Here is a 23,461-nt window from a genome sequence, read left to right as displayed (position 1 = left end):
TTTCTAACTTTCAAACATGCAGCTTTAACCTTGCAAACTGTGGCACAGAAGAGACACTGGTTTCATGAAATGACTACTATATTTTTCAGGGCAACATGCTGGAATGTGCTTAGCTCCCTCCATTCCCACTGTGAGGAATGCAGAGGTCTAGGAATCTGTCAAAAGTTTGGTTGTTTTTGTGGGGTTTTTTTGGGTTCTTTTTTTTTTTTTTTTTTTAAATAAGAAGATAAAATTGAGAAGCACTTATAGAAAAGCTCAAAGCAAGGGAATTCCTCCATCATCTCAACAACACTTCCAGCCAAGTCATTCAGCCCAGAGCTTCATCTGTTGTTCTGCTGAGTTTTAGGTCAGGCACACATTTTCAGGTTTAAGAAGGGAGCAAAGAAAACTCTCTGCATCTGCATATATGACCTTGGAAGACTAATCTCAACAGATACCAAGGCCCTGATTAAGCATCTGTAAGTCCTCACATTGTACTATGACTGCATGTGAGAAATCTCAACAGCATGATCAAGATTTTGCAAAATACAAAGTGAGATCCTGACCTTTTGAAATTAATGGGAATTTTGCCATTGACCCCAGCAGGACCCCAGATTCAAACCTTGTTATCTACCCGGAATTGCAGAGGAGCTAAGAACTTGACAGTCTGCACAGTCTCAAGTGCTTGAATTCTCAGCACTTTTAAATACTAGCTCATTAGCTTACATTGCTAAGGATAATGAATGACCTCTGAAAATCATCACCTAAAATTTTTGTCTGCAAAACTATCCTATTTGCAGCCAAAATTTTCTTACACTGATTTTTTATGTATACTTTCAGTAAACTGGACAACAAACTCTGTATTTCTAATTTAAATAACTGTGCAGATTTACTTCCTTATAAAGCAAAATTTAATTTTTGTGACCTCGCTGTGGTTTCAGGAGATTTTTCAGAGCTGAGAAGAGAATAGCCTCCTATCTCTGCACCCTGTGGAGATGCAGCTCCCAATGGGTTGTCTATGACAAGTCCACTCTTCCTCAGCCAAAAAGGCAAAGACTGGAGAATAAAGTTGTGTATGAGTCAGACTGCAGTGAGGAAACAGTGGCTCACAGTAAGTTTAAGGTAGGTATTTGTATCCTATCTCACTAAAATTCTTCCTTCAGCAACTGAAATGTTGCATCTTTTCTATCCTTTACTATCCAGAGTACTCTTCCTTTTGATCTGGCTAAATTAAGCTGGAATGACCTTGTCATGGACTCTAAATCTGACTGAATAAACCACAATAAATATGGCTGGAAATTACATGAAATGACAGTGTGAGTGTTTAGAGACTGTTTCTATATATAAATATAAAAGCAGTAGTGTTTCTCCTAGGTGTGCCCTGCAGTAGGTGCCCCCAGCATGGCACAGACCCCTCTGCAGAAGGAAACACCTCAGGCACCTCCCTTACCAAAAGGCAAACACTGATCAGAGCTGAGTTCTGTCTGCTTTGTCAATATAGCACAAAGAGGCAAAAGTCAAATGGGAAATAGTATTCTTGTTTCCAGTAGCTTAACCAAGAATGTCTGCCAGCTCAGGTGTTCAGGTATTTACTCAAACTTTTATTTCATGGTCTTTAAACACAGGTGATATTTTTTTTTCTTTATGAAATAAATTCCCTTCTCCTCAATTACTGACATTTTTTTTCTGCAGTGCTAACTCTTTTTTGTAGTCTTGTCTAGGAATAACTGGGAACTGATGATAACAAATATTTCTGCTCTTCCCAAAGCAAGCATTCTAACAATACCATCATCTAAAAGGCTCACTTATATGCATGCCCCAAAAAATAATGACCATCCATCTGTATTACTTTAAGGTCTAAGTTTAGCATTCTGTCCCCAAAGGGGAAAAAAAAAATCCAGCTCAGAAAATTAGGGAGAAAAAAAAAAAAAGCTGGCTGAATACCAAACAAAAGCCATCAAGTAAAACCCAGTTTGCTGCAGGGACACCATAAAATCAGACTGTCTGCTGCAGTCATGGTAGAAAATCTCTTGGAAGTGAGTACGTGCTTTTGGCTCCTGTTATTAGGTAACTGTTAATGAGTTAAACATGATTCATATCAAGTCATGAAAATGACACATGGGTCCTAAAGGGTGGGAATTGGAAGGGTCTTCCATAGCACATGTCTTTGGAGAAACTGATTATAACTTGTGGAGAGGTTTCACAATTCTGAATAGTATACAGGGCCAAAACCACTTTAATTTCTTCTTCTGATATCATTTACTCTCTCCCATTTTCCCTGTAAATAAATCCTCTTCATCACACACAATATGGAGAAATATGAGCTAAATGTGGTAAAAAGGCAGGCATGTTATATGTAGCCATAGTTGAACTGTGGAGCAGTTTTGCTCAGTTTTTCTTCTGACTTTAACTTCTGCTCTTCATTATTTTATTAATTTATACCCTCTTTTCTAGTAATGTCATTTTTTTTCTCTGAGACCCAGACTCCCCTTGTGGTTTGATCTCTGCCCTTTATCTCAGGCATTAAAAGGAAGCTATAGTCACTATTCTAATCTAAGCTTAAGAAGATAGAGAGACAACTTCTAGCTGTTCCACACAGAGACCATCCTTGGCAGATAAGCTAAATCTTCAAAGGGAAATCTTGCAAACTCTAAATCACTTGTGGGTAAAAGGCAGCTTTGGGCTCATGTGTAAGAGAGAAGCTTGTTGACTAACAGTGCAAGCTGCCTCAGTCCAGATTATCCTTTTGTGTGCTTTGAGCCTTCTCGAGTCAAACTGCATCATGCATTTTACACACCCGACCATCTGGAGATCCAGGTGTGTCATGACATGCCAGACTTACAAGTTGGTGTGAGTCTGGGTCAGTCTTACACAGACAAGACTGTGCTGTGTATGAATGAAAGCCCTAGGTCATAACATACTGCTGCAAAAGCTGATGGCCAGAGTTGCATCCAGAAACACATTTATCTATGATTTACTGGTGAAAGTTAAACCTGATATTAACTCCAGCAGTATAATTGTATTGTAGCGAATTTCCCAGTACATTAGGAATTAAAAGGTACAAACTAAAGCTGAGGAAATGCCCAGAATTAGGCTACAGGACAAGATGAGTCTCCATTTATATTACAGGTAATATCATATTTTGATTAAACATGTGTATGAGTATGATTGATACCAGTATCAGAGCTAATAGCATTAGAATAAATTCTTCTGTGACAAAAGTCATAATCAGCAGTACTGCTGGAATTTGTGAGGCCTTTCTTATAAAACCTATGAGCTGATCAGTGTAATGCCTTTGTAACACAAATGCCATGGGTAGAGCACATGGTTGGCTGTGACAAGTTCTCCTACATCAGTAATCTGGAGATGTACAAGATGTTTCACTCTTGCAGAGAGGGTCTTTCAATGACTTTCTCCTCAACCAAGGTACATTGCAAACCTTCAAATCAATAAGCCATCTGCCATAATTCAAAATTAAAATATCAATGGAAAGTCAACATTTACATTTGGTTTCATTGCACCAGATAACCCCTCCACTTTACTGAGCAGTAAGCTGAGTTAATTCAAGCTCCATGCTAGCAACCATGCCTTCACTCTAGAGAACAAGCAAGAAAGCTAAAGCCCCCAAGTTTCAACAGAGCTGCGAGCACGAGCAGGACTCTCAGCCCGTCATTTTCGGATACGTACCCAGTAGAGCACATCTGTCCAGCCCTCCATGGTGATGCACTGAAACACCGTGAGCATGGCAAAAGCAAAATTGTCAAAGTTGGTAATGCCATGCTTAGGTCCCTCCCAGCCCGCCTTGCACTCGGTGCCGTTCTGACACTGCCGCCCGTGGGCAGACTGGGGGGCGCACGGAGACGGATCGTCTTCTGCAGGTGTATCTTGAGGGAGAGAAGGGGAGAAAACAGCTGAAGGAAACCGTTTGCCACACTGATAAGTAAGTGAAGGATATCAGATTTCAACAAATGTATTTCACAGTGAGTTTGACAGATTTCTCAGGAATACACAGGCAACTGCTCGCTGTCGAGCTTCACTTTCTTTTTGCAAAAAATAATAGCCAAGCTGTCAAATTTTATAGTCAAAACAGAGATGAACTTTTTTTTTCCCCCAAAGCATACCCTCCTGCGAGGAAGAATTCATGCCTTTCAACATGACAGGGAACATCAGATCAAGCCTATCATGTTTCATTAGGCTGTGTGTCATGGCCAGCTTTCTCCTACTGCAGCCACCTGGCATCTGGGTTAATCTGTGAGGCACAGCACTGGCACTGCTGCAGGAGGCTGAGCCCCTGCAGCAGACAGGCTTCAGTGCTCTGGAGACAGGCTGATGTGGCACTGGGCCACTGCTGAATTACAGCAGGGAGTGTCTGGGGCTCTGCTCTTTTGGCATTTAGATGATTTGTGGCATTTTATCAGTAGCCCGATGGCACTCAGGAACTTTAAGACTGCTGCTTGATTATCCACCCCTTATTCTGTACAGGTGTTTTCAAAGACCTGACAACCTATACAACAAAGCAAACTAAATGCTTTGGTATATAAAGAATGCTCCAGAAAGCATCTTTATAAGCACAGTAACTTCTGCAATGTGATTTTAAAAAATATACAGATTTCAGATCTTAGTGCTGCATTTTTAACAGAAGCAGGTATGTATGTACATGTAGGGGAGTGGGTAATTATGTTTGCTTCTCATCTTATTATATGGTAAACAGTGTAATTTTCCGAAATTGTGATCACATTCTGATCACGAAAGAATGCCAGAAACAGTAATATCAGAATTAGACGCTGTAATGTAAATACTTCCAGACAGAATGGAGAAAAATACACCCACTTTAAAGATGCAAACCACAGTGACAGCTCATTATAGTTCTAGCATCATGTCCAGGAAATGAAATCTGCCAACATTATAAAAGCAGAAAATGCAGAACTTTTGAAAAAATTTTCTGCTGTACACTGTTTTGTTATGAGCTGAACTGGGTACTAGGCATTAATACCCTCTATCACATGAGAAAGAGCTGCTGTTCAAGATCAAGAAATCAAACAAAAATTAACAGATGGTTACATGAGTGACAGTGCAATTGAATTGTTTTGAAATGTGAATATTTCTTTCTGCAAATAATATGAAATAAATAAATTTCATGATGGATTTGATGTAAAAAAGTTTCTTCCCATTAATATGATTTAATTTTCTTTCTGGTTGCACTTCTAACCAAAGTTGCAGCCTGTGACTTAAAAAAAAAAGTACTGTCCTGAATTATGTATTCCTTTACAATGATACTGGTTTAAAACAAAGATGCATTTGTGTGTGACATTAATAATAAAATATATGAGGTGTTCATTTCTGTGACACCATCTCCTGTGTAGCTCAATCTGCAGCGGTGAAACTGTGAAACCCCTAAGAAGTACATGAGCAGTGAGCAAGAGCCACCCATCTCCTGTGCCAGAAGAAATGCCCTGTTACACATGGGAAAAGCCTCCCTCTGAACATCTTGTATGCTTGTGTGTGTTCCCCTTACCTATCAGTCCCCCTTGCACATGGTAGCAGGTCTTATGCATCTTCCCCATGAATAACTCCAGTCCAATGATGGCATAGATAATAATGACAAACAGCACCAGCAGGGCAATATGCAACAAAGGGACCATGGCCTTGATGATTGAATTTAAAACCACCTGGAGACCTGCAGAGAGAACAGAAGGAAGCACTTATCAGCAAGAGAACAAAATTCAGAGGGGCTATAAATTGCACAGTAGCGTTTCAGTTTTATTTTTCCTCCTCACCTGAACTCATTATCTTGATGATGCAAAGATGTAAATTCACAGATTACCTCCCTCCAGAAAATCCCCAGCATTTCAAGAATGTACCACTGCTTCCAGATCCCGGACCAACGTGAAACAGGTATTACCTTATTTGTCACCAAAATACCCCCATCCTGAGGAGGGAATATATCAGCCAGCTTGCTTGTTCTTGAAAAGCAGACCTAAGGTGTTGCACACATGGTGTTGAGGACAGTTAAAGCAGGGGAAAAACAAGGAACAACCAGGCCTGAAGAGGGACAAGAACCATGATGCACACGAGGGGGCAAACGCTGGGGTGCTCAGAGCTGCACTTCAGAGCATGGGGAGAGGTGGCAAACTGAAGTCATGTCCTTGCTCTGATGCTGGGGGCTTCCAGAAGTCAAGCCACTCCCAGGCAGAGCCTGAGATGCCCAAGAATCACCAAACCCATATTGAGTGAGAGCTCCCAGTCCTCTTTGGATCGTCCTGTGCTCCACATCCACCTCATCTAACTTCAGTCTCAACAGAGGGAGAGTCAGAGCCAGATGTTCTGGTTTTGTCCCAAAATTTATGGATCACCCTTTAACAGAGGATGCCCAGAAATGGATATGAGCAAAATATGATTACATGATTGTTAATGTTGAAAGTCCTAATCATGAGCAAGCCAGACATTCCCAGAATGGCCCAGGAAAGGTGACTTGTAGACAAGTTTTCTAAATCACTAAGCAGCTGTACCCTCAGATGCACTTGACTCAAGCTGCAGGTTCCTGTGCCTCCCTCTGTCTCCTTCTCCTCATTTTGAAAAACCAGAATAATAAAGCCAGCCTCATAAGCCTTTAGTAAGGATTTGCATGTACAAAGATCTTAAAGTTATCACTTTGAGTAGGAATGATGGCAATCACTGTCACTGGCAAGTTATTAATGATGGAGGTATTGAGAGGCCTCTAGAAATCTATAGTCTACAAATAGCCAGATCAGAACAATTACAAGCTCATGATTTTGCAATGACTGAGAGCCAGAAGTCATTAATGTCTCCTGCAAATGCTGTCATCTCCTCAGAGAAGTTGGTATTAGCTGTGATTTTTGAAAAATGTGATTCATGAGTTGTAAATGTCTGTTATACATCTGCCAAGAGAGCTTGTGATAACTAATAACTTTTAAGATCTATCATCTAAGATCTTAGACTTTTTTTTTTCTCCCAAACTAATTTTAATACTTTCTAATGAGGATGACACATCTCTTGACAAGCACTTTCCCTTGTAAGCAATCCACTTGTCAGCTTACAGCTAAGGCTGAGACTGCCTTTGCTCCACAGCTGGGATGGAACACAGCAGAAGCAACCAAATGTGGCATCAGCTGCCCTGGCCAGCACCATCCCTCACTGCTGCTGGCAAATATAGGCTGGATTCTAACATCTCTCAGGTGTCAGAACACTTTTTCAGGTGTCTACAGGTGGTTCAGTTATCTCTCCAAAGGTAGTGCCAGTCAGCATGAAACATTCTGGCTTTCTCAGAGACTCCTACATGAACTGCATTACTGACAGCATCAAAACATCCTGTGCCAGAGTGGGCCACTCTGCTTGCTCAGTTGCCTCTGGGTGCTTTTCTCAATTAGCAATATCTCTGGGGAAGAAAAATGGCTGTGTTTACATGAGGCAGGCAACCTTTTCCTCTAAATGCCCACGTCTTTCAGTCTACTAATTCTAAATATGCACAGAAAATGAAGTGCAGTCAACAGCAGCATTGCTCCAGTTCTTTGCATCTGTCAGAAATGTTACATTCCCCAGAAAATTAAAACAATGTCTCACCTTCTCCCAAACAAGGTACAACAGTGCAAGGAAGTTAAAAGACTACACAGATGGCTGCAAAAACCCCACAAACTTTGCAGACTGAAATATTTGTTGTTTCAAATAAATCTTCACAAAAGCAAATAAAGGCCTCCCTTTTCAGTTACATTAGGAGTCTTGTTAATCCAAAATGTAGCCAAGCTTATGAAGTTAAGAGTTCTAATACCAGGTTTTATGTAATTTGCCCTTAATTATTATTATTATTAATTAATTTTAGCATTCAATTAGGTTATACCTAGTACTCTTGAGAGGGTACTGAGGACAGACAAAAAGATGAACTAAAAAGCTCTCTCATTTTAAAAACAGCTTCATTAACACCCATGGCATGAAAGTGCTTCAGCCTACTACAGATGTCCAGAGAAGATAAGATCTGCACAAAGCAATGCCCTTTCTGTTAGCAAAGCAGTGTTTGTGAAAACAAAGGTTTGCACCATAAACTTGAGATGATGTTTAGATGGTTGAGGAGAACATGTACCACCAGAAAATGTACAGCACCTTCAGCCAGCTTAGAGAAAATCTTCTTGAGGATAATAAGCCAACTTTGAAGAGGACATGAGGTACTGAATGCTTTTAGCATGAAATGATGTGTGTGCTGTGCAGTATCCCTTTAGGGCATAGCCTGTTTTTAAATCTAGATGATTCCAGTAATTGGCAAACTTAAATATGTTACCATCAAAGCATTCGGAGAGTTTCTAAAATCTAAAAGCCACTATGTGGCAACTTTACAAATGCCCTCAGGAGATGTAATGGATGCTATCTGCAGAGGGGCAAGAGACCCATGCACATCACCAGGTTCCCCACACTGTTGTTGAGCTCATTGCTGCAACACAGCTGCTGCCTGCAAATTGCTTTATTCTGTCAGGCAGCCTCTTGCAGCACAAAGAGCTGCTGCAAGGAATGGCACAAAGAACCATGCACAGGCACTCAGAAAACTCCGTGTACTGGCAAGGGGGAGAACAGGGAGAGCAGATGAGGAGGGATTAAAGGACAGGGGAGGAGCCATGGGTACGTGGAACAGAGCCACTATTTTAATAAAGACCTCACACACTTCAAACACATCAAATCTGTGTTCTGAAACTCCAGAGGTGCAGATGCATTCCTGATCAGAGTAAATCAAGGAGAACCACCCCCTTATAAGCAGCCACAAAGATTTTTTCTAACCAGTGATGAGAACTCTGCACAGTTTTGTGGGCTCTTCCTCTATGCAGGGGAAGAAAAGAGAGTTCAGCTTATAAAAGAATGATTTCTCTGTCCCAGCTCATGTGTGCTCTTAATCTTTGCATGGTGCAATACATAGGCATCACCCCACACGGGTGTTCACACCACTGCATATCTTTGGCAATTTTTTTCTCACTTCTGGAGGTAAGGCTTGCACTCCTAGCAATGATCAGTGCAGCTGATAATCACAATTAAATCAGAGGGCCTGGTGACCTGATCAGACTGCAGAGCTGGCCTCTGGATTTAAAGGAGGTGATGCCAATAACTGCTTTCTACAGCAGAGCCCAGATTTTACAGTGCTGTTTGCCGAGGCTGGCAATGTCAGCACTGGCCAACCATAAACACAGGGTCTTGAACTTAAGTCCTGGGAAGTAAATATAAAAATAAAGGGCTTTCAAATATTTGGATTCTAAATCTACTTGTTTGTGTGCTGTACTCTCTGCAGACATCTGTTAAGGTAAAGCATCTGCCTTGAGGAGCTCACTCCAGGCTGGACACAGAGAGCAGCACAGGGATTAGGGAAAGTGCAACGAAAGGGATTGTTTGCACTTTTTCAGCTCACACTTTTCATCTGTTAATAATTGAAGATCTTAAACAACTCTTGGTATTTATTTTAAAAGCACTTCAGTTTACCTTTAAAGAAATCCTTTTGGCTCTGTTCTGTTGGCTGACACTGATTCCATAAATGTTTCAGCAAGCAAAACATGTTAATGCCGTTCCCTGGGCTCACAGAATTTAGCATTTATTTACACTGATAAAACGTTTTAAATATTTATTACATGGGAAAAACATTGCTTTTTATACCAGGTCAAGTCCTTTTTAGCCTCTGCATTAACCCAAAAATTTAGAATACAGCTGGGAAGAAGAGGGACTATGGAAGAACGAAGGAAAAAACGTTATACCAATTGATTTTTCTCAAAGCTATGGGAAATGCATTTTTAGGGCTGCTGCAGGTGTTTTAGAGCTATTGTATGGTGCTGTGTTTTTCTCTCAGGAAGATGATGAGAGGGGCTGGTTGCTGTCTCATTGATTCAGGCAGTTATTGAAGAATGAGCTTTATCTGTGAGCATGTGAGTGTCTGCACCTAAAGCAATGGGATTACCTACACATCCCCTTGTGTACTTACAAGCTCTTTTGGATTTCAACCAATGTTTAGCAAGATGGCACAAGAAAAAGACCCAGCTGCTAAAACACACTTGGCATTGTTGCATTGTGAAACATATCCAAGGAAATTAATGGTAGGTTTGCCAATAAAGAATTCCTCTCAAGAAAGACATGCCTATAAAAAGTAAGACAATTCTTAGAAACACCCCACTTGCCTTTTTTTCCTCAAGACTGTGAACTTTCAGACCCGATCTTCTTTCTGAGACTGATTCTGCCAGGTTTTTTCTCAAAAAGATAATATCTCTTCTTTGTTGCACAGTGGTGTTCATAAATTCCCAATTAATTAGTGCATGAGTGTTGATTACCTCATATTGCCCTTTTCCTCTTAGGTTTCCTGTCCTTTTGTATCCTTCATATTTCCTGCCCTTTTTTCTCTCCTTTTTCACCTCACATTTCCTGCCATTTTTTTTCTCTCTCTTTTTCTTCCCTTTCCCACTCTATTTAAATACTTCAAATATTGGAAAAGGAGGATTTCCTCTGAATTTATACCCTTAAAGCCAAGGGAGAAGAGAGATTCCTTTGCAATTTAAGCCTTAAGATGATAAAAATGGGAGATTTTCCCTCAACTCAAATCCATAAAATGGCATCAGAAAGGTTATCCCCTTCCATTTAAACCAGAAAACAATTCCTCCTCAAGTAATACCTTTAAATCATGGGAAAGGTTGGTTTTCTTTCAACTGTTACCCTTAAAATCACAGATGAAGGGGGATTCCCTGCAATTTAAACACAGACAATAATGGAAAATGAAATTTCCCCTCAAATCACTTTTCCCTCAAACTCTGGGGTCACTGGGGCACACTAGAGAGGGACTGGGGGCACTGGGCAGGGGACTAGAGATGCTGGGATGGGATTGGGCAGCTAAAAGCAAAAGGAGAAAGAAAAAGGATCTTCCCTGCAGCCCCACCTGCTCAGGTGTGCTGCTCCCCTCTCCTGCGCTGCCCTGGGGCACAGGGATGGTCCCTTTGCACGCCTGAGCAATGCCCCAGCAGCCCCCAGGTGCTCCCCCTGCCCTGGAATGCTGTCACTGCTGTCCTTTGAGAGATTCCCGGAGATCACCCCCTCCAGCAGGCACAGCAGCCCCCCTGAGAGCAGCCCTGAGCAGGGCCAGCCCCTCCTCATCCTCACAGACCACACCTGGGGCTGCTTCATCCCCTCCTCATCCTCACTGAGCACCCCGGGGGCTGCTTCATCCCTCCTCATCCTCACTGAGCACACCTGGAGCTGTGATTTCTTAACTTCCCGAAGGCTTTTTAGATCCAATCCTGACTATCAAATTACGATATATTTTATTTGCAAGGCCACTCAGTGATCAGGAGCCCTGCTCTTGAAGCAGTCAATGCACTTTTTGGAGCTATTTGGACATGAGGAGTGCCATGGCAATCATCAGGAGCTAGCAGCTTTTGTCCAAGGGGCAGTGTGTTTGGGCACTCAAACACTGCACCTTTCAGTTTGAGCCATCCCTTCATCTGAGCTCATTTTCTGGGCTCAGACTTCTGCCTGCTGCCTGCTTTGGAAGTGCCGTGTCATGACTGAGTTCCGCAGGCAAAGCTTGAAACATTCTTAGGATGTTGGTCTCAGAACTCACATTCAGGCCTTGCCAAGCAGAGTCCTCTCACAATTTTCATGTTTCTTCAATTTTGGATCAAATTGCCCTGGACAGGGCAGTTTCCTGTTCCCATCATGGTAGTAGCTCAGGTCTTCAGAGAAAGCGTATCCTGAGTCTACTCTTCCACTGGTTTTTCAGGGATATATTTTGCCTGCCCCACGGGGTGCCTGAACCAGGGGTGTGAGCAGGCACAGTCTCATGTAAAAAAAAAAAAAAAAAAATTCATACTTAAGGCAGTTCCAGGGGTGTGGGAAGCAATTCTTTTCCTGCTAATAGAGCTCGGAAGAAAACTACTACTTTGTGCAAGCAAGGAGGAAGCAGGGGAGGATTTGTGACTCAGCACAGGGCCTGAGTCAGATCACTTCTGGGAACCACTCTGAAGTGGTAGAGCTGATGCACCATCCCCAGCCACGAGCAAGCTCTACCCACAAATCACATTTATTTCTGACAATGCACTGAGAGACTGCCACTACAGTTCTATTTCCAAAGCACAAGCAATATAACCAGTAATATTCCCCAAAGTGGATGTTTATCACTTAATAAATGTAGACGTTGCCTAAGAAAATTGAAAAATATTAAATATTCATAAATATGAAAGGTTTTATAGCAATTTCAAAGGAAGCCTGGAGAACAACAGGCAGTTTTAGCGCAAAAAGGTCCACATTCATGGCAAGATATCTTAGATAAGTACATCTACAATGATTTGTGAGAAAAAATATTGAGGACTTTTTTCACCAGTGTTGCAAAGGGAAATCATATCACACAGTTCATTTAAGGACAGCTGTACAATAGCAGTTTGGAGAGGTAGTCTTTTTCTGTCTTGCTGGATTCTCAAAATGTTAGAGGCAGATTGGTAGATAAAGCAAATTCTGTGTGTGTAGCCCAGCATTCTTGGGGCTGCAGATATAATTTATATTTCAACAATAATAAGGAAGGTCTTGGAATAGTAAGGAAAGACACAACATAGGACAGAAAACTAGCTGATGTGAAAAGAAATAGGAAAGAAAATTTTCAAGCTGCAGGGTGACTACTTTTGAGTAGGCAATGCCTTTTAAACATATACAAACACTCAATTCAAAACCATGTGCTGTAAAAAACAGAAAAAGGAAAGTTTTGGCAATTGCTCACGATGTTCTCATTCCTGCATTTCCAAACCATGTCTTCATTGACTTCTCAAACTGAAATAGTCACACACAAGGGGATTTGTGCAAATGGGCATGTAGATGTGAACACAATTGCTTTATGTTTGCCAGGTCTTGCAATACCACCCTTGCCTCATCCTTTGAGCTGAGAAAGGATCAGCAGAACAAAACCAAAAGCCACAACAAAACCCCAGCTCTTCTTTCTGGATCCTTTTCTCTTGGGAAGCAGTTCAGCTCGAGCATCCTCTGCCTGCCAGAGTGACCTGACTTGGGCACACAATGCAGCTTGTCCTGAGGCACACAGCCCCAGCTTGAGGAGGATGCCTGGATAAATGTACACATGGCTTGGGCTCCTGGACTCTGCTGGAAGAGACCTCTAGTACCACCCACAGAAGCATCCCTCTCTCTTCCTGGGGGGCTTTAACTTTTTTAGTAGCCTTCTGTTCAAAGTATGTAAGTGTACACTTTCTTATAAAGTTGCTTGATGACTAAAAATATTTTCTTCATCTTTCCAGTTCCAACATAAGAGGTAGCTCCTGCAAATTCAGACTTGCTCTCTAACCATTTGACTTTCGCCCAGTTCAGCTGAGGAGGAGATCCACACAAGATCTTCAGACTTTAAATGTAAAAAAAATCAAACCCAAAAATGATGTGGTGTCCCTCCCATGCAGCTACCTGAAGATAGAGGAAGAGCATGGAGAGAAAAGCAGCAACTGAGTGCCCACAGAAAATTCCACATTACAGAAAAAAGGCCATCTTGAACAAAACCAAAACGAAGTTCAGTGAGCAAACTCCAAAGCTGTTTTGAACAAAGACCACAGTGTGCTGCCAAGTAGTCTTACACAGAGTGGGGAGGTTCAGGTCAAATACTCTCTGCCAGACAGAGACTTCTGAAGATGGATTAAAGTTAAGGCAGGTAAAAGGCCTTCAGGAGCTCTGGCAGTTCCTAGGCCAGCAAGGATCAGCTGTCACTATTTCCCAGGAAATAGCTTTGATTTTCTGCTGACAGGATGATCATGGACTGAGAAAACCATTCATGGGGTCACTGTAAAGGTTTTATCTGTTCTTAACCACTGTGAAGGACCACAGAAAGGAAGAATTTTTCTTGGCTCCTCTTCCTACAGAGCTATCCAAACCCAAAGAGAGTCTGGCCCAAAGACTGCCCCAGTTCTCAGTGAAATGACCCATCACATTTCTATTTTTCAAATTTCTTCATACGCAAGCACAGCTGTGACAGGGAACAATATTTACAGAGGGAAATTTTGGTCCAGTCCCATGCCACTGGGTTCAACCAGAAAACTTGGGTAGGAATATGTCAACACGATGTACTCTCTTCAATCTGGACAGGTGAACATAAAAAACAAAACCCAAGCCAAGAGTCAAACAACCTCTGAACTGAGATAATGATGGAAAAGCTTTGTTTGAGGGTGTCAAATGCTGTTGTATGCAACTCTGAAAAATGTCCTAACACAAGTCCTAAGGAAATAGTTTTGCAAACAAGGAACTTGGAAAACCTGGAAGTGTTAAGGCTTCATGGTACCAGAAATGGGCTCAAAGCAATTGGGTCTCAATCATTTGAGTGGAAGATTAATGACATTTGGGTTACAAACACCTTTATAAAATTGTTAACGTTTTTTACAGTTTATTGACAGAATTCCTCAGGTAAGTGGACATTAGCCTCCTTTCTCTACTATAAATAATAAAGAGTGTTTTATTTGTTTGATGTCCTTCTCCAGATGTTCTAACTCATCACTTGTGAACAGGTTTAGAAAAGGCAAAAGCTTAAAAGTTAACAAATGTTAACAGGGATTCAGTAAATGTAGAAGTCCAGCCAGGGATGATAAGATTACAGCTTTTTTACTATATGGAGAAAATAATATTGATGAAAGAAATCGATCTTCTTGCAGGTTAAATGCTCCAGCAAACAACAAGTGGCTTACTATGAGCAACACAAAGTTTGAACTTCTCATGATAGAAAAGGTTACAACAAAATATTGGATAAAATATAAAACTTTATCTTTAGATGACTGTGAAGAAGTACAGCACTGTATGTGACAAATAATAGGCTGTATAGCCCTGGAGAGGAAAATTGACCCAAGCTCTCAAGTTGGGATAGTGCTTAATGAGCACAGATGGGACTGAGCTCTGGAGAGACACAGTGTGGCATTTTCAAATCACTGTCATGGAGGGTTTCTAGGAGAATTTTGAAAATCTAACAGTAGAAAGCTACCTGATCAGGTAATTAAAGAGCTGATGCAAACCCCACAATGTGGGATCATTGCTGTGTTACTGTCTTGGTGCACATGTGGGATTTGTTTTCTCTTCCTAAATGATTGAAAAAAAAGGACACGGCCAGACAAATCTGAGCAACTCTGACTCCTAGTTTTAAGAACAAAAAGTGGATTTAGGGACTTATCAACTCAGTGGTTAATCAGTCCCCTCTCAGATCTATCTAAAACTCCAGCTTGCTTTCTTCTTCCACATTAGTGAGACTGTTGCTTTCGATTTTTATAAACCTGATTAGACTTAAAACTCTTCTTGCACACATCAGATAATAAAATGCTTTGGGGGATGAAAAAGCTTTCTGACATAATAAGCAAGACATTCTTTAGCTCACTAGGCAGCCCCAGTATGTTTGGACAGAAAAATTAATGGTTGCCATTTTCATAAAGTTGTATTTTTCAGAAGAAAGAATGGTTCTTTATTAGTATTTACTTTCTTTGCAGGTCTCTTTACAATTTGCAAAGTTCAAAGGCTTTTTTGTACAGATTGTGTATGTGTTGCTAGAATGCACTGGAATTAAACATTTATTTTTTAAAATTTCCTTTCACATATAATAAGCTGTCAAGGGGGAATCATCAGGCTCTCCTGCTGCAATCTGATCACTTAAATAAAATTCTTAACAGATACAGAAATCTACAAATGTAAATCTGAGAGTGATCTGACTTCCTCCAAAGTAAATTTTTAAAGTGAAATAATCTCAGCACTGGAATATAAAAAACAAAAGGTGGGCTAAAGGCTTTAAAGGCTAAAGGCTTTAAATTTTCACCTATATCACAAGGGGAAGGGTGAGACTCAATGCTAAATTCTTTCATTTTGGTTTTTTCATTAAAAACCAAAACTGTTAGATTTAGAACAGGCCTTTGTAAAGCCTGTATGTATTGATTTGACTTCTGATCAAGACATCGAACGTGATTAAAAGGAAATTTATCCTTTGGTAATTTTCAGTACAAATAAAAGCCAATGTACAGCAACAACCTTTGAGAAAATGCCAACTGTAGAAAAGTTCTGAACAACTTATTGCAGGGGAAAAAACCCCAACCAATCACCAAACCCATCAACCAATGCAAAAAAAAAAAAGAGAGAAATGTCAGACAGGCTGCTAGCTTAATGTGAGCAATAATAGAAAATAACCACCCCCAACAGATTATACTTCTAAGATGTATAGCATTTGATATGCCCCAGTTCTCACACCACTGCCTTAGCCCTCTGCAAGGAGGGTGTGTGGTTGAAAGATGAGATGCTTGAAGAAAGTTTAGAGAGGATGTTTTGAAATCCTGGAAAGAAATTGAATTTCTATAGCCATTTCCACTGCTAAAGAAAACAACATTTAGTAAGGCCTATGGAAAGAAGTGACAAAAATAGAATTTTTATAATTTCTTCTATTTCTTTTATCCCGTGAGCTACTTTCTGTCAAAAATGCTTCTGATGTAAAACTGTTGAGCAGCTTCAGCAGTACAGAAATTGAAAAAAAGATTCTTTGCAGAGGGTTAGCAGATGTTTTCTGAATTGTGATTGATGTGGCAGGGCAAACCAGCAGAAGATAATCTAAAACTGAAAAAATAAAGGGCAAAGCTACTCAACTCATAAAAAATAGTTGCAACAAAGGGCAAAACACATATGGGATAAGTTATTGTTACATGTGTTAAACAGGAATTGGATTTGCTTCTGGAAAAAAGGGAGATTAAGGAAGATGTCTGATCTCCTTCCCTATTCCTTAGCACAAGGAAAACTTAGATAAAGCGTTAAGAGACTGGGCAGGTTAGGTGGGCTGTCATTTCCATACTTCCCCATGATCAGAACAGCAAATTTGTTCCATTAGTGAACATCTTAAGCACTGAAAAGTTTATTAGTTGTTCATACCAGCCAACATGCCTGTGCTCTCATCTAGCACAGCAATAGCAAGCAAACACAACGAAGAAGGCACTACCTAATTTCAGAGAAATCTACATTAAAGAGAAGAGGGTGGTTCTCCTATAGATTTATGTAGACATTGAAACTTAAACATATTATTTCCTCATCTTTGCCTGCACTTAATTCATGATTTGGTTTGGGTTTGGTTTTTTCCCCCTACTATAGCACTTGAACAAGATGCAATATTATTATAAATTCAGACCATCACGGAAAAGAAAATATCTGTATGCTTAAAATGCATTCACTGGTTGAGAGCACTGTCTGACTGGTCTGCTGCTCTGTGCTTTGCTGATATTTTGATAATGGTCTGTGAAAATCACAACAAGGACCACAGGCATCCAACAAGGCTTTTGGAAGGCTTGGACAGACATGATGCCAGAGTGGTGGAACATCCATGTACCATCTTGCATCCTGAGCAAAACCTATGAACTCTCCTGTGTCCCACTTTTGAGTTGACTGCAACCCAGTGTATGTGCCAGTCACATCCTTGGGACAAGATGACAAAGAGAAAGTTAAAAAGTCCCATCAGGACAGCAACACATTAATAGACACACAGTAACTAGAGAAAATGAACAAAGGACTTCAAATCGTTGCTTCCAAGATCTTAAATTAATAAGCAATGCAAAATTCAGCCAACTGAAATCAAAGTATGCAATGACATTTGTTGGAAGCTTGGGACAACAAGCTTACTTGTGCAGATGTAAGATGCAAGTATCAAGATGCAGTAGAGGTGTCATCTGGGAGAGAACCTAAGAAACACCCAAAGCAGATCTTGCCCTTCCTACTTTGATGTGGAACAGCCAAATCTTCCCTCCCCAGTGTGGTGACAGCAGCAGCACGAAATTACAAGTGAGCAACTGGGAGCCCAATGTGCTCCCGTTTGTACCAGTTAGCTACAACCTGTACAGATACAATGCAAACTGTTCTGAGGAGACAGCAGATGGCATTCTCAGATTTTTAGATGCTTCAGGACAAGCATCTTGGTGGCGTGGCCTCACTTTCAGACCTCTGCCCTACACCCAATCTGAGTAACTTTGGGCATTGCTTGAATAATGGAAAAAAGGTACTAGAAATGTTTGATCCATCCAGAACCCTTCTGGAAATTCTCTTACTAAGCCAAGAGAGATTTTTTACTATCTCCCAGTCTGTTCTTTGATGTCAGCATTCAGTTTGTTTTCTTCATTTTGAAGGAACTGCCTACACCCTGATGTGGTCCCACATTATGATATTGGGATTTTTTTTGTTGTGAAGACATGCTGAATAATCATGCCAGCATGCACAGTAACTCGTAGGATAAAGGCTGAGGCACTTATTGGGTAGATTTGTAGTCAGTGTTATTTTTAAAAGAGCTGCATAGACAAGATCAAATAAATATTCCCCTGTTTTCATTGGCGTTCCTTAAATGTGAGAGAAATCTTTATGAGAGCAACAACATGGCTCTGTGAGCAATCATCCTTAGCAAGATGAACCCCTCTTTGCTACTGCTACACAGAACCTGATTTCTTCTGCCATAAATGACATCATTCTGCAGGCTGTACCTCTCAGGGAAGCAGGCTTTGATTCCTGGTTGCATAATCCCTACTCACAGGGATGATCCTTACCTAAGGGAGATGCTACACTGGAATCAAATTACTCCCTTGAGTAACAGTGACCTAAGTAAATAAAGGACTTTCAAGCATGTGTAGAGCTTGCAGTTAACCACGAAAAAACAAGCCTAATGAGGACATTTAGTTCAGACTGTTCTATCCTTTCTAATCCACTCCCTCCCCATTTGTAATGAAAGCAAAACAAATTGGCCACTTGAGATTAAAAACAGCGAGGCAAGGACATGGGAAAGGTGGTGCAACTTGTCCTCTCACGGTGCTGTATGTGCTGGAGAGATGGCACAGAGGGTTAAGAAGTCTTGTTCAAGAATGAAGGAGAACTTCAGGGATCTGCCTGAGAGCACGTTTGCTACAGCTTCTGGACCTCAAGAGAAAAGGAGGGTTTTTTTGGCAAAAACTGTCATTATTTAATTTAACAACAGCAAAATTTAAGGCAGAACTAATATCTGGAAGCCAAATTTTGCCTAAATATATGTGAAATGATTCCCTGTGTTGTCAAGGACCTTTATCTTGTAAGTCTGGTGACAGTAAACTGCTAAGTAAGGATCCTAATGAGGATTTCCTCCTTATACAGCTTACTGTATTCTCTAGTTCCTACACCCAGACCTTTCACACTTGGGGAGCTCTGACCAGCCACTTCTCCTATCTCCTCCCACTGAAGACAAGCCACAATCCTGCCCTGGTGTGCAGGTCATGGCATAACCTCAGGGGAGCAGATTTAAGTCCCTTGCTCCACCAGTGACAGTGAATAAATGCAAATCACATACAAGACACACCTGTCAACTGTACTTTGCCAGAAGCATATACGTTTTAAAAGAAAGTGGACTTCCTTACACCAGTGAGCATTTCCTTAAGACTTAATACCTGCTATTCAACATGTAGAAACAGTCAATGGCTCAACATTTCTTTGCCATATGCCAAAAACACATGGTCATCAAAAGAGGGGCCAGTTTGGATTCCTTGAATTTTCTGTGTTTGTTACCTCAATTACATTATTTCCTCAACTCTATGCCATAGTGTTAATTTTCTCTCACAGAACAGAAAATAAGGAGAAATTATAGTTGAAAAGTTTGATTGGGCACTGACAAAAAAAAAAGGATCCCGAATGCAAACCAGATAATTGCATTGGATGTGCTTTGTTTCAGCAGCTGCAAAATGGAATAATTGCAATGGGTTGAGCTGTGCTGTCTCAGTGGCTGGGAAGGAGGAGGGCAATCCCAGGCCACACAGTCAAGTGCCTGGACTAGGGTGAATGTCACCACTGCACACTGAGATACTGAGAGAGAGCTGACAACATCTAGGGCTGCTCTAGGTGCTGTTGTCACCCTCCAGCAAAGTGGTTTGGCAAACCCCAGTGGGAAACGTGGTACAGATGAGAGTAGTGTATTTTCCCTGGGAAAGAACATTTGAGGGTGGTTAAACATCACCATTTTGATCTCCCTGCTTTACACAGCCCAGGCAGAATGGAAGGTTCCAGAGGCAGAGTGCCTGCAGCAGGGGCTGGGCTCTCTGCATGGTGCTTGATCCTTCCTAACTGGCCCAGCCTTCTATACACACCAAGCAAAGAGGCTCCGAGGACGTTTCAACTACAAACAAGTTCAATTTGGCTTCTAGATTATTCAGGTGTACAAGGATTATGCAAGACGGAAAATCTTGAAGCTGTTCCCCCCAGTTAAGTACACTACCTCTAAATCAGATGTAGTGGAAGACAAAGTCTGTGCTATAGCATGAGTTTCTAGCTCACAGCATCAAGAACTCTTCTTATGGGCAACAAGCATCAAATATCCATTTTACTATAAATCACTCAATAGCAAATTCCAAGTCCTGGAATCAAAGATGAGCTAGATCAGTTGCTTAATCTTACATTAGAAAGATGACCATGGACCATGATGGTTCTGACATGTCTCTGCCGTCTTAAACTCTCTAAGTTACTCTGTATTTTGCTACAAATGTCCCCCCATATTTTTTTTCAGGGGGAGGTATCACTGAATTATGAGCCTATACAGACAGAATTCCCCTGTGATTTCAAACTATGAGATTAGAACATATCCCTTGAAAAGGGGGAGAAAAAATATTGCCAGTCTTAGTGTTAGGAAGAGTCACCATTGGAAAATACAGACTATAACCTCAATATCTTATAAGCATTTGAAAGCTTTTCCTCTTACCTCTCCACAAAAACCTGATTGTGATTTAGCACACACAATATATTTAGGCAGTCCCACACACAAAAACACCTAGACAGGAAAACATCCAGTCCTATCACACCTGTGATTTCCTTGCTTCATCTACATGCAATAGTATAGCAAATTAACAATAAAGACAACTGGGTGACTTTGCCAATCCAGCATCTCCCAAATGAGCAAAACCTTTCCTAATGCATGACTCTCCCCATAGAGCCCTCAGGGTGTATTTTACTTCTCATCTTCATTGCTGTGGTGAATGTGGCATCAAATATATAGACCTGGATGGCTCAGATCTATCAGGACATTGCAAGGAAAGGCAGAATACTTTCCTACCTGTTACAAAGCTCAAAGAAATATTTTGATTAATGCCAGAGAGTTTGGGATAAGGATTGAAGATGACTGTGGCAATGAGAAAACACTGCAATAAAAATGGGGTAGAGAACACTGCTGAGACTGAGAAAGTATTATACATTTAATAGAGCATTTCAGGGCAGATTACTAATTGCAATGTGACAGACCAAAATCTAAAAATGTCTAAATTTTTCATCCACCTTGTCTGAAGGTGCCCAATTTGCTCATAAACTCAAAGTAATCATGGACTTAACCATAAGCATAATTTTGAAAAACTATGTGTTCTAGTGAATTATTTAAATACACACAAAAGTAGTCATATCTAGGCATTCACACATGAAAAATTCTGGTCTTATTTAACTCAAAAATGTACTCTGCCAGTTACAGGCTGCTGTGTCACTAACAGAAGGACATTGCATTGTCATGGGGAAGGTTTGGCTTAGGTCCTTTTGCTCATCCTTCTCTTTCCCTGTTGTGCAATTGCTGCATCTCCAGCAGACCATGTAAGTAGTGGTGCTAGAGAGGTACCTACACTGCCTTTGAGTAACTCTCCTGCTACGAGACTCCAGTGAAGCTTGAACACATCACAGGCTTAGCTTTCTGTGGTTTTAAAACAAAAAAAAAATAAGAGAGACATCATGGCAAGTTTTTGTTCCAGTGGAACAGTCAAGTTTCCTCTCTAGCTTCATTAAGAGTAGCAGAGTCTTCTGCCCACATGAATCTGTGTCGTCAGCAGAGGATCTTGTTCAAAACGCAAATATGGAGCACAGCAGCTACTCAAATCATATGACTTCCAAATTGTCTAGGAGAGCTTATCAATTAAGTCTGGCAAATATCAGACAGACAATAACCAGTGGCAAAAATGCAGTTACATTAAGACAAAGTACAACATAAAGAGAATGAACAGAATGTATGAGGTGGTATAATTGAGCAGCATGAATAAAGGTGATAGAAATGGAATTTTATAAATTAAAAGGGCATGAGCTAGCATGCGTAGGAGTAACTCATTGCCCTTTCCAATAGTCAGGAATGATTTTATTCTTTAATTGGATCATGCTTCTTCATTGCCCAATTGGATGTTTCTTTTTGCCCTCCTGAAGCACAAAGTGTTTAAAACAAGTTTTAAAATTTGTAATAACATAAAACCAAGAGAGAACAGTAATCAACAGAAAACTCATAGCACAAAAGGGCTGACTTGATTCTGTCCCTAGAAAGCTTTACAATACTTTACACTCCTGCCAAAGGAGATACTGGGTAAGTTTCCAAGACACTAAAGTGATTAAGTTTTGGTAGACATGCTGATTTTGCACTTGTCTACTTATGTCCATCAAGGGAATTGTTTTCCTTCTCTCTCCTTTCTCAAACCACTACAATGATCTTAATGCCCCACATCAAGACAGGTGCTCTAAAACACATGTGAAGTTTTCCTTCAAGGAGACTTCTTTGGTACTCCAGCAGTACAGTTCTTTCAGCAACCAAAATAAAGTGTGCACTGCAAGAACTCTGTTAATATGACAAAAACAGAGTAGTTGAGCGGTGAAATCCGGCCTGTGTGTCAACGATATCAAGTTCTTAGATCTCATTTACAAAAGTGACTTTACTACAATGAAACCTAAATAATGTGTGTGCTTTGCAAAATAATCACCGTTCATCTACACACTAATGCCAGGCTAGAAGGACTCAGTGTGGACCATTTTTCCAGAAGCAGTAGGACTTTAAAAAAAGTTGTGGGGAAAAAAAGTTTGCTTAATTAGCTCAAACTCTATTCTGTACACAAAGCAATGGCCAGCAGTGGGATGACAGCTGTGGGAAGTATCTGATCTACTGCTCTGCCACACACGTCACACATAAGAACTGTACCTCTCGCTCAAAAAAAGTTTTCTGAAAAAGAACTCAAACTAGAGTTTTAGTTTTAAAAAAGAATCTAACACACAAAAATCCCTCAAAACAAACCCAATTGATTCCTATGGAATTTCTTGGAAATGTGTAAATACTTACACTATTTTATAAAGTTGTACGGGGAACTCAAAGACTTTGAATTCAGTGCCTTTGAAGGCTTCTCCTGTGATGGTACAGTTGCTCTTTGTGACATGGATAAAAAAAGTCTGTCTTATCTTTTGAACAAAATGTCTGTTTTCCTCCTTATGACAAGTGGTCTTGTGAATGTCCACATAACCACAAAGCATAAAAGTGTCATCTGTTCTACTAAAGATTATGAAATTTTGATGCGCCCACAACCGTCATCCAGATGTAGTCTTCGGGCTTTGTTGAATTCATGACCTCAAACCCTTTTGATTTTAGGAGGCACTAACGTAATTAGGGGCCTTGGACAGTTTGATCCTAACAAAGACTGTCAAAGGTACCTTTTTGCTTGTCTGCCCATGGGTGAACTGACTTTGC

The 23,461-nt window shown here is 40.7% G+C and overlaps 1 protein-coding gene across 24 annotated transcripts in view; it reads right to left on the bottom strand.

The window, feature by feature from the left end:
• CACNA1C (calcium voltage-gated channel subunit alpha1 C) overlaps positions 1-23,461 on the bottom strand; it is a 464,806-nt gene that overhangs the window by 160,829 nt on the left and 280,516 nt on the right. For all 24 annotated transcript variants that reach the window (XM_038153847.1, XM_038153871.1, XM_038153848.1 and 21 more), the window contains exons 6-7: positions 5,495-5,656; positions 3,667-3,863 (exon numbers count right to left, since the gene is read on the bottom strand). In XM_038153847.1, coding sequence (XP_038009775.1) covers positions 3,667-3,863; positions 5,495-5,656 — 359 coding nt within the window. The remainder of the gene's footprint in view (positions 1-3,666; positions 3,864-5,494; positions 5,657-23,461) is intronic.

This window comes from Motacilla alba, chromosome 1A (assembly GCF_015832195.1).
Source record: "Motacilla alba alba isolate MOTALB_02 chromosome 1A, Motacilla_alba_V1.0_pri, whole genome shotgun sequence".
NCBI classification, from domain to species: domain Eukaryota; kingdom Metazoa; phylum Chordata; class Aves; order Passeriformes; family Motacillidae; genus Motacilla; species Motacilla alba.
Note: the sequence above shows the minus strand (reverse complement) of the source record. Positions and strands in the feature narration are given on the sequence as shown.